The sequence below is a fragment of the Eptesicus fuscus genome, chromosome 23, assembly GCF_027574615.1.
Source record: "Eptesicus fuscus isolate TK198812 chromosome 23, DD_ASM_mEF_20220401, whole genome shotgun sequence".
Lineage (NCBI taxonomy): Eukaryota > Metazoa > Chordata > Mammalia > Chiroptera > Vespertilionidae > Eptesicus > Eptesicus fuscus.
In genome coordinates, this window is record NC_072495.1 from 28,899,030 (window position 1) to 28,910,343 (window position 11,314).

The following is an 11,314-nucleotide window of genomic DNA, read 5'->3' on the forward strand; positions in this document are numbered from 1 at the left end:
TGAAATTTGTCAACACTGCTTTAAGTTTCTCCCATAAATTTTTACATAGTGTTGTTTACATTTTGTCTGCATTTCCATTCACTGTTTGTTGAGTAGATAGCTTTTTAAAAAATATTTTCGGACAGAAAGGTCTGTTAAAATTATGCTATTATAGTTTCATTGCATTGTTATGAGAGTGGGTCGCTTGATCTGTGTCGGACCAAGAGAAGTATGTTAATGTCTCCTATTATGGGGGCACTTCTATTTATCTCTCTCTTCGCCTACTGTACTTCCCCCTTTATGAGGTTGGTAACTGTATTACTTGGTGCACTGATAATCAAACTGTTTTATAACCCCGGGAACTGCAGCTTGCAGCCTCACAGTGCCCCTCTCTGCTTTGCCTTGGGGTCTACCTCTATCTTGTTTTGACATCAAGACCTGAGCACGCCTGCGGCTCCAGCGGTGCCAGCCTTCTCCCGGGGCTGCGTGGGCTGTGCGGAAGCTGGGACGTAAGGGTGCCCTGGACTGACGGGCCCGGACTCTCGCGGAGGCCCGCCCGTGGTCTGCCTTTCCCGTTAGGTTCCAAATCTCTGTCCCTTCCTGCCTCCTGGTAGCCGGTCCAGTTAGTTGGACGCTCCGCAGAGGATTCTGGGAGATGTAGTTTTCATCCCGGCCTGTCCCGCCCGGCTCTTGGACGCATGACGTACTTCCGCGTGCGCCGCCCCGCGGCCGTGACCGGTACGCGCCTGCGGTGCTGTTGCTGGCTTGTTGTCAGTGTGCACCAGCGGGCGGGGGGCGTTCTGAGCGTCTGTGGCCGCGGATTCGGCCATCGCTGACCCGGCTCTTGTCCAGCGGAGCCCTCCACGGTCGGTCCCATCGTGGACGGATCCAGCCCGGCCTCGGTCCTCACGCATGAGGGCCGCGGGACGGTACGAACTCCTCTCTCCGGTTCCTCTATCCAGGCTCGGAGGTCGCCTCCCCGGGAGGGACTCAGCCCCGAAACCTCGCTCTGTGGGGGCGCGAGGTCCCTCCTCGGGGGGCGCGGGTGGAAGCAGCAGCGAGCCCTTCACGGTCCGGTGCTCTCCCCCGCAGCCTGCACGGAACCGCACGGGATGGCCACCCAGATGCGGGCAGCTGCGTGTTGGGTAAGTAGGGACTTTCTCCTTTTCAGAGCTGACGGCGCCGGGCGCGGACACGGTCATCCCTGCACGGTCACATCCAGGGCCTGGACTCACGGGCTGCCCCGGCTCTGGATCTCCGGAAACATTGTCTTCTGGCATTTTGTGTCCGGGGCCCTCTCCTTCAGCGGTTGCACTTGATTGCCAGTTGCGGACCCTGAACTCCGAGGGAAATGAGGGTCCCTGGGGCCGGGGCTGGCGGTGCCAAGATGAGTTCTGCAGGGTTCTTGTTTTAGAGGAGCTGTGGTCTGGCGCGGGGCGGGGAGGGTCATCAAGGGAACACTGGGCATAGAGGCAGGTTCATGGGTAGGGACAGGAGTTTGGGGTGCCAAGCAGAACGAAGCAGGTTTGGAGGAGGGGAGCGGGGGTGGACCACCTGGACTGACGGAGTGAGCAAGAGGGGCGACTCCCGCCATTGCTGAACTGACACAGAGCCAGGAAATGATGCTTACAAACTCGCCTAACCCCACAGACAAGAACCAGGCCAGGACAGCACCGAGGTGTGTTCCAGCCCGGGGAGCCCTGTGAGGAGACGCATCCAGGCACCGGTGTGGTTTTGTGGTATTTAATATGCACTGCCTGTCGTTCGGTCTGTAGCTCAGTGGGAATTCTCAACTGGAAATAAACAGATGAAAGGCACCTATGATCGCGGTAGCTCAGGATATGACTGAACAGGGCCCTGGAAGGGATCCGGCAGAGGACTCAGAGCAGTGACCGGGACAGGATGGCTATGAAGGACTGGAGTGAGCGCAGCAGACGTGAAAGCTTGGAGAATGTGTTTGTGTTTCTCTCCCTGTAATTCGAGAAAAGAGTACTTAATACAGTGGACTGCCCTATAATTTTTTTTTGGATAAACTTCCTTGTCTCAGTTTACTATGTGTGTATGTATAGGATTCCTCTTACTTTCCTAGTATTTTTCTCTAGGAATACTGACCAGAGTTCATAATAAATGAGATTAGATTACAGTTTGTGCTCTTCTTGCCTGGCATTGTCTGTGGGATTGTGCACATTTGTATGATGCTCTGTACCCATCACTTCCTGGCTCTGCATCATGTCAGATGTGATGGGAATTTGCTGTTCCTTGGGTCAGGGATAGGCCTGACTTGTAAATATAGTCTGAGACCATTACCTTTTGGAGTTGCTATACCTTTGGTACTATTTCAGTGTGTTGTATGATCATTGACTAGTTGGTCTGGCTTTCCTAATTATTTCTGGGCCAATTTTGGTTAGTTTTATTTTCCTGGAAACTTTTCCATTCCTTCTAAGTTTTCAAATTCATGGGAATAAATTCGTAAATACAGTCGGTTCTGCCATCATGTTACCTTTATTTTTTATTTATTTATTTTTTAATTGGAGATATATAGATATAGATATAGATATAGATATAGATATAGATATAGATATACATACATGGATCGGCTGCCTGCTGCACGGAAACCCTGACTGGGAATCAAACTGGTCACCTTTTGGTCACAGGATGACGCTCAATCAACTCAGCAACACTGGCTAGGGCTCATGTTTGATTTTAAAATGTGAATTTGTTTCGACATAGTTGGTATCTTAGCGAACAGTGGGAGCTTTCTGATTTTAGACAACTTCTTTCCACCACTTTACAATAAGCTGCAGCCCCTCTGACGCCCGGACATCAGGTCTTTTTCAAGGTAAAGTGCCATATTTATCGTAGCATTTATGTACTTAACTATGAAATATGTGTAAAACTGCTACTCCTACGTCACCTAGGGCCGTGGTTGGCAAACTGTGGCTCTTTGGCCCCTTGAGTGTGGCTCTTCCACAAAATACCACAGCCTGCGCAGGTCTATTTTCAAGAAGTGGCGTTAGAAGAAGTTTAAGTTTAAAAAATTTGGCTCTCAAAAGAAATTTCAATCATTGTACTGTTGATATTTGGCTCTGTTGACTAATGAGTTTGCCGACCACTGACCTAGGGTAACTGCATCAGATTGAATGGGGTATGTGTTATTACAGGAATTATTGTCATTCAAGGATATATCTATGGACTTCACCCGGGAAGAATGGCAATTACTGGATTCTGCGCAGAAGTACCTGTACAGGGATGTGATACTGGAAAACTATCGCAACCTGGTGTCTGTAGGTGAGTACAGCTTCTCTGTTAACTCAGACTCTGGGTCATAAGCTGCCATCCCTTTTCTTTTGTTGATTTACCCTGGGACCTCTGAAGTACCTGATGATTATGGCCATGAACTTTAGAGGTCTCGTGTTCATCCCTGTTTGGCTATCACCTCCCAAGTACACATGAGCAGTGTCACGTTGTGGCTCCTGATGTCTCGACCCCTATCAGTTTAGCTCACATCCTCTGTGATTTTCCATTAACAGGGTATCATGGTACCAAACCTGATCTAATCTTCAAGTTGGAGCAAGGAGAAGAGCCATGGATAAGAAATGCCAAAATTTCTCATCAGAGCTGTCCAGGTGGGTGAGTGGGAACCAGGAAGACAGGAGGTGTGGGAGAACACAGGGTGCCACTCAGGCAGCACTGGGTGCAGACACTTTTGTCTAAAGTCCCTGAACCATGGGGCAGCGGGTCGGGGGGATCCTGCTAGTTCCTCAGGTGAGAAAATGGTTGCCGTTCTACCCATGTTGGGGCTTTAGACCCCTGGCTCTGTGAGGAAGGCGTGCCCTCCTTTTGTACACTCTGCTCAAATACCGTTTTCTGTGTTCGTTTTCTTCCTTCTGGCACCTTCTTTCTCAGCCTGCCTTCTCATGGTCATGGACCGTCTCATGCTTCCAGGCCTCTCACTTGGTGTTACTCATGCCTCCACTTCCCTAACATCTCTTTTCTCCTTTGTGGTCACAGTTGAATCCCTTAGACCCGTGGTCAGCAAACTGTGGCTCGCGAGCCACATGCGGCTCTTTGGCACCTTGAGTGTGGCTCTTCCACAAAATACCATGGCCTGGGCGAGTCTATTTTGAAGAAGTGGCATTAGAAGAAGTTTAAGTTTGAAAAATTTGGCTCTCAAAAGAAATTTCAATCGTTGTTCTGTTGGTATATGGCTCTGTTGACTAATGAGTTTGCCGACCACTGCCTTAGACTTTCCCCACAGTCTTTTACTTCCTTCTCTTGCCTTGACTGTCTTCGGAGATTTTATTGCCTTCTTCTCTCTTTTCACTGATCACTTTGAAATTATAACTGTTTCTTTCTTGGGCACTTTTCTTTTCTTTTTAAATTCTCACTCAAGGACACACTTAGAGTAAGGGAGAGAAAGAGAGAGAGAGAAACATCAATGTGAGAGAAAAACATTGATCAATTGCCTTCCACACATGCCCTTGACTGGGAATTGAACCAGCAACCTTTCTGTGCACATGACGACACTCAACCATCTGAGCCACTCCGGCCTGGCAGGCACTTTTCTTAGAATTCTGAAGCCTAACCTGGTCTCCACTGTATTTTTAAGTGATTTTTTCACCATAATAATAATTCCATGGCCCCTTTTCCCTTTTGAGTTATCCAAAGGGGTTTATTTCCCAAATTTGGCTGTTTACTGCTATAACTATTGAAAGGCTCTTCCATTCTGAAATTTTAAGCTTTTTTCTCTCTCAGTGTTATAACATCAAAATTGACCTTTTCATCCTCTTTTTCTTCTGTAGTCTAGTCCCAGGTCTGACATGCTTACAAGAGAGTTCCCCTGTACTTTCCACTCTTCATTCTCAGTGTCGGAAGTGGGAAATAATTTCTTCTGAAATCACTGTTCTCCCTTAGTTTTCCTGTTGTTATGATTATTGTTCTTGCACTTCTAGTCTGGTATCCTTGCTCTGGGGCTCACCTTGGGAATCCTGGTCTCCTTTGCTAATCTAGGTACTGCTTTTATTTCTGCTGGCATTTAATCCTTAGAGGAATGGAGTGGGAGAGAGAGATAGAAACATTGATGATGAGAAAGAATCATTGATCAGCTACCTTCTGCCTGATCGGGGATCGAGCTTGCCACCTGGGCATATACCCTGACTGGGAATCCAACTGTGACCGACTGGTTCATATGTCGACGCACAACCACTGAGCCTCCTCAGCTGCTTAGATCTGTATTCTCTCATACTTGGATAACTCAACATCTTAGCTGTATTTGAGAACTTGAATATTCCCCTTAGCTGTTGCTGCTAGATTTATTTTCATAAGCATCCTATCACTAGTCTGAGAATTTAAACAAGTATCTTAAAACTCTGGTTCAACCAAAGTAAACAATAAGAATTTATAGTCTCAAATGACAAGTTGTCTGCCATAGGGCAATAGCTCCACAGTGGCTTAATTCAGAAGCTTGATGATGTCAGGGATCAATGTTCCAACTATCTCCCCTTTGTCACTGCTAATTTGCTCTCCATTTCCACAATGGGGTTTGGTTTTGTTTGATTCAGTTTCCTTCACCCCCATGCTTAGATCTCTGGCGCGGGTGCATTTGGCCAATATTTCTTTGAACCAGTGTCAGAGGCCTGTTACCCAGAGGAAGAAACTCACTACATGGCAGTTCTAAAACTTACATTCTATATTAAGTTCATGTTATGATTTAAAAATATTTTTCTTTCTAGAAGATTGGAAGGAGTGGTACCAGAAGAATCAAGATGAACTTGAAAGTCTTGAGAGAAACTATGCTTATAACACATTTGGAAAACTTCATCTGAGCAAAACCCAGGCTTCTTCAAGACAAAGACTCCATACGTGTAACACACTTGGGAAAAGTTTGACACAAAATTCAGGTTTAACCAGAAGCTATCTAAGAAAGAGTCCTGATAAGTTTCATGGATATGAACAATCATATTTTCTTAAGCATCAAAGAGCTCACAGTACAGAAAAAAACTGTGTATGTGGTGAATGTGGGAAAGCTTTTCGTTGTAAATCACAGCTCATTGTTCATCTCAGAATTCACACAGGGGAGAGACCTTATGAATGCACTAAGTGTGAAAGAGCCTTCAGTGCCAAGTCAAACCTTAATGCTCATCAGAGAGTTCATACAGGAGAAAAACCCTACTCATGTAGTGAATGTGGTAAAGTCTTCTCTTTCAGGTCACAGCTCATCGTCCATCAGGAAATTCACACAGGAGGGAAACCTTATGGTTGCAGTGAATGTGGAAAAGCCTATAGCTGGAAGTCACAGCTTATTTTACACCAGAGAAGTCATACAGGAGTGAAACCCTATGAATGCAGTGAGTGTGGGAAAGCCTTTAGTTTGAAGTCACCATTTGTTGTACACCAGAGAACTCACACAGGAGTGAAACCCCATAAATGCAACGAATGTGGGAAAGCCTTTAGGAGTAAGTCATACCTCCTCGTTCACATCAGAATGCATACAGGAGAGAAACCTTACCAATGCAGTGATTGTGGGAAAGCCTTCAATATGAAGACACAGCTCATTGTCCATCAGGGAGTTCACACAGGAAATAATCCTTACCAATGCAGTGAGTGTGGGAAGGCCTTCGGGAGGAAGGAACAGCTCACTGCACACCTGAGAGCTCACGCAGGAGAGAAGCCCTATGGATGCAGTGAGTGTGGGAAGGCTTTCAGCAGCAAGTCGTACCTCGTCATTCACAGGAGAACACACACAGGAGAGAGGCCCTATGGATGCAGTTTCTGTGAGAGAGCCTTTTGTGGGAAGTCACAGCTAATTATACATCAAAGAACTCACTCAACAGAGAAGCCCTACGAATGCAGTGAGTGTGAGAAAGCCTATCCTAGGAAGGCATCACTCCAGATACACCAGAAAACTCACTCAGGAGAGAAACCTTTCAAATGCAGTGAGTGTGGGAAAGCCTTCACTCAGAAGTCATCTCTCAGTGAACATCAACGAGTTCACACGGGAGAGAAACCATGGAAATGTTCTGAATGCGGGAAATCCTTCTGTTGGAATTCAGGGCTCCGTATACATAGAAAAACTCACAAGTGAAATTAGAATGAAGGAGAGGGTAGAAATATTCTAATAAAACTTGGTCCTTTGGAGACTTCAGATGATAATATAGACAGGATACAGAAGCAGGCAGTCCCCAAAATTCACTCATATCAAATAAGTCATGTAGGAGAGAAAACAGTCATATTTGTAATGACTGCAAAAGATTTTAGAAATAAGTCACATACAAACTTGATAGATGAGAATAACTGAAGAAATTGAGCAGGAACTATATCAAATGTGCTGGCATCATTATGAAGATGTAATTTTGAGAATTCATATTGAGAACATTTAATAAATTTATTAAACTGGGAAAGCATTTTCTCATAGAAAATGTGTTAAATGGAGAGTCACATTCCAAATTTGAAGCTATGTTTTAGAGTGAAGAAAATAATTATAAATGGTAGACTTTTACATGGTGGAGTATGAAAGTTTTTATTTTGATATGTAAATAAAATGTCAAGATAAGGGACATATTCTGTAGGTTAAGGAATATTTAAGGTGACTTTCATGAACACTGAATAGCGTTTCTAAAACTATTTTTATTGACTTTTAGAAAGAGGGAGAGAGAAAGACGTTGATCAGCCGCCTCCGGCATGTTCCTTAGCAGGGACTGAGCCCACGACCCAGGCGTGTGCCAGCAGCCTTTCAGTGCACAAGACAACGCCCAGCCAACAGCCATGCTGGCAGGTCCTCAACAGCACTTTTTAAAATGTTGTTCTTTTATTTTTCAATGTAACTTATTATACTCAGTAGTTTGTGGAATAAGATCCCCCAGTATTCTTCCTGTTAAATGATAACTATCAGTATTATCTCTCTTTCTAGGAATATAGCTAATATAATGTGGCTTTTAATAAGTGAAAAGGTACGGTTCTCACTCCAAATGAGTTCACTTGTTCAGGAGTCTACGTAAGTGGGTCTGGCAATGATTACAGGGCTGCTGAAGAGAATTCATTGTAATGAACATTGCGTATAGTTTAGCAGTTCAGTGTCCATTCCCCTTGACTGATAAGAGCACTCTAGTTTTCTCTGCAGAAGTACCTCTGTGTGTGCATCCTGTGGTGTCTTTTCCACTAGCAACAGGGAGGCATTATTCCCATTGTTGGGTAATAGTAGCCTCTTTTCCAGGAATTTTAATTTAATTCAGTCTCACATGAACCATAAAGGAAATGTGGGAACTCCTATGTTCTTCTCCCAGAATTCTATTCAAGTAATCGATTCCTGCTGTACTGATATCCTAGACCCGTGGTCGGCAAACTGTGGCTCGCAAGCCACATGCGGCTCTTTGGCCCCTTGAGTGTGGCTCTTCCACAAAATACCACAGCCTGGGCGAGTCTATTTTAAAGAAGTGGCGTTAGAAGAAGTTTAAGTTTAAAAAATTTGGCTCTCAAAAGAAATTTCAATCGTTGTCCTGTTGATATTTGGCTCTGCTGACTCATGAGTTTGCCGACCACTGTCCTAGACTAACTCTGAATACTGTCCCTTTTTGAACCTGGTTTTCTGGCGTTATGGGTGCTTCTTCGTATCTTTTTAATAAAAAATATATTTTTCAGTTAAAATTAAGGAGAATGAGTTTATCTTTCTTATAACTGCAGGGCTTTAATTGATAAATTGTTGCTCCAGAGTAGTGTTTATATAACAAAATGTTAGAGAAAATTTTTATCCCATAATATGAAATGGTGGTATTGTTTGTGTACACCAAAAAGTTTGTGGCCCCTGATATGATTCTGGGAACTCTGAGGAGCTATTTCCATAGAAGAACTTTAAATTTATGAGGAAATATGGGACAGGAGATGAGATGGATACTTCTGGTCATATCAGCTCTTAAATTCAACAGTGACAGACTTGAAGCCCTGAAATTTCACCTCAAAGCAACTCTTGTGACATTAATGAAATAATTGCTTACTCATAGCTGTAGGGTTCAGATAGTGGAAGGCAAATATATGTATATTTGGCTTGCTGGATTTAAAAACAATTTCAAATGCTCATTAATCTCTTATGTAAACATGTATTGGTCTAGAAAAAGTCTGATAATTCAAGTAGAGATATCTTAGGAATCAGAACAGCCGAGCAAGCTCTGATAACAAAGACTACATGTTGGCAAACTACAGCCCACGGGCCAGCTGCAGTTTGCTGCTAATAGCAAGAGTACAGAGATAAATTGAATAATGGATTGGTACGCAGGAAGGAATTATAAAGATTCCATGAGAAAGCATACTGTGGAGAGAACACCTAGGATGTGGCTGGACAACAACTGTTTGTTAAAGATGTTAGGTGTGTGACTTGTAAATCCAATTAGTTATCTCAGCAGAAATACTACCAACTTGGACCGAAGGGGACAGAGACGGGTTGAAATGAAGGAATGCCGTGGGACTGAAATTCTACAGGCAGGAAACAAGCTGATAGAGCTATCTAGCTGTAAACATGAGTTAATCTTAAAAAGGGGGAAGGGGAATGACCTCAACGCAGCACCACCACCTCGGTTCTAGAAGGTGACAGCTATTTAAATCCCAGACAACTGGTCTACCCTGCAGGGAGGAGAGAGCAGGGCCACCACCCGAGTGGGCTTAGAGGACAGCATTTAGCCAAAGAGCGCTTGGGAATCTCTTCAGCTAAATATCCCAGTTCCCTGTAAGTTCTACTTTTTACAAAATAGAACACAATTTAACCAAGTTCTCTCTCACTTTAGTACAAAGATCTCCTTTTTCTCCAATCTCCAATAATGTTACTCATTTTTATCCCAACACCTTACCAAAAGTAACATTTGTACACCTTTAACATTAGTATTTCTACCAAGTTGTCTCAAGGCAATCTGGGCTTTCTCTATCAAATGCCTCAAAACTCTACCATCTGATACCAATTCCAAGCCATTTCCACATTTTTAGGCATTTGCTATAGCAGCACCCTATTTTCTAGTCCCAAAATCTTTGTTCATTTGCTAGGGCTTCTGTAACCCAAAGTGCCACAAAATGAGTGTTTGCTTCGAGTCTCGTCTCTGGAGGCTGGAAGCCTGAAATCAAGGTGCCAGCGGGTTTGATTCCTTCTGAGGCTTGTGAGGGAAGAGTCAGTTCCAGACCTCTCTTTGGCTTGTAGATACCCATCTTCTCCCTTTGTCTCTTTACATCATTTTCTCCTTAGGTGTATATATTTTTAATCCAAATTCCTCCTTTTTATAAGGTTACCAGTCATATTGGCTTAGGGCTCTCCTAATGACCTCATTTTAACATGATAATCTCTGTAAAGATCCTGTGTATACATAGGGTCACATTCTGAGGTGTAGGGGTTAGGACTCTACCCTGTCTTTTGGGGGATACAACTCAACCCATAACAATCAAAGGGAATAGACAACTTGAACACTATAAACCAACTAGACCTGACGGACATGCATGAGCACTCTACCCAACCACACCAGAATGGACATTCTCAAGTGCACGTGGAATGTTACACAGTATAAACCAGTGGTTGGCAAACTCATTAGTCAACAGAGCCAAATATCAACAGGACAACGATTGAAATTTCTTTTGAGAGTCAAATTTTTTAAACTTAAACTTCTTCTAACACCACTTCTTCAAAATGGGCTTGCCCAGGCTGTGGTATTTTGTGGAAGAGCCACACTCAAGGGGCCAAAGAGCCGCATGTGGCTCGCGAGCCGTGGTTTGCCAACCACTGGTATAGACCAAAGGCTAGGCCAGGTGTCCTCAAACTACGGCCTGCGGGCCACATGCGGGTGTTTTTGCCGTTTTGTTTTTTTACTTCAGAATAAGATATGTGCAGTGTGCATAGGAATTTGTTCATAGTTTTTTTTTAAACTATAGTCCGGCCCTCCAACGGTCTGAGGGACAGTGAACTGGCCCCCTGTTTAAAAAGTTTGAGGACCCCTGGGCTAGGCCATAGAACAAGCCTTAAAATTTAATACTGGGGTCTTATGAAAAGGAAACTGCAACCAGCCAGAAAATGAGCCAAATCTGGGATAGTTAGAGCATCCAAATAAATCATAACAGGTTATAACCCAAAGAATAAGAACCCATCCTATATAATAAAAGGGTAATATGCAAATCGACTGAACAGTGGAACAACCGATCGCTATGATGCACACTGACCACCAGGGGGCAGATGCTCAATGCAAAAGCTGACCCCTGGTGATCAGTGTGCTCCCACCGGGGGAGCATTGCCAGCCAGAAGCCAGGCTAGTGCAGCAGCGGTGGCAGGAGCCTCTCCTGACTCCGAGGCAGCACTAAGGATCAGCAAACC

The 11,314-nt window shown here is 44.3% G+C and overlaps 1 protein-coding gene across 4 annotated transcripts; it reads left to right on the top strand.

Moving 5' to 3' along the window:
- Positions 1-720: 720 nt before the first annotated feature.
- ZNF26 (zinc finger protein 26) lies at positions 721-8,616 on the top strand. Of its 4 annotated transcripts, XM_054712340.1 has the most exons (5): positions 721-845; positions 942-1,124; positions 3,141-3,267; positions 3,510-3,605; positions 5,712-8,616. In XM_054712340.1, the coding sequence occupies exons 2-5, from the start codon at positions 1,092-1,094 to the stop codon at positions 7,061-7,063; spliced, it is 1,608 nt and encodes a 535-aa protein (XP_054568315.1). In that variant the 5' UTR covers positions 721-845; positions 942-1,091; the 3' UTR covers positions 7,064-8,616. The 4 variants fall into 4 exon arrangements, 3 of the variants coding, with proteins under 3 accessions (XP_054568315.1, XP_054568314.1, XP_027989438.2); XM_054712339.1 differs by having other exon boundaries at positions 721-1,124; XM_028133637.2 differs by having other exon boundaries at positions 721-1,124; positions 5,715-8,616.
- Positions 8,617-11,314: the final 2,698 nt, after the last annotated feature.

What these genes read in the sequence shown, in the direction of transcription:
- ZNF26 (XM_054712339.1), top strand. Translation starts at nt 1,092, where the DNA reads ATGGCCACCCAGATGCGGGCAGCTGCGTGTTGG. An exon ending in TGCGGGCAGCTGCGTGTTGG is followed by an intron (nt 1,125 to 3,140) that starts GTAAGTAGGGAC and finishes GTGTTATTACAG; the next exon opens with GAATTATTGTCATTCAAGGA. An exon ending in TCGCAACCTGGTGTCTGTAG is followed by an intron (nt 3,268 to 3,509) that starts GTGAGTACAGCT and finishes TTCCATTAACAG; the next exon opens with GGTATCATGGTACCAAACCT.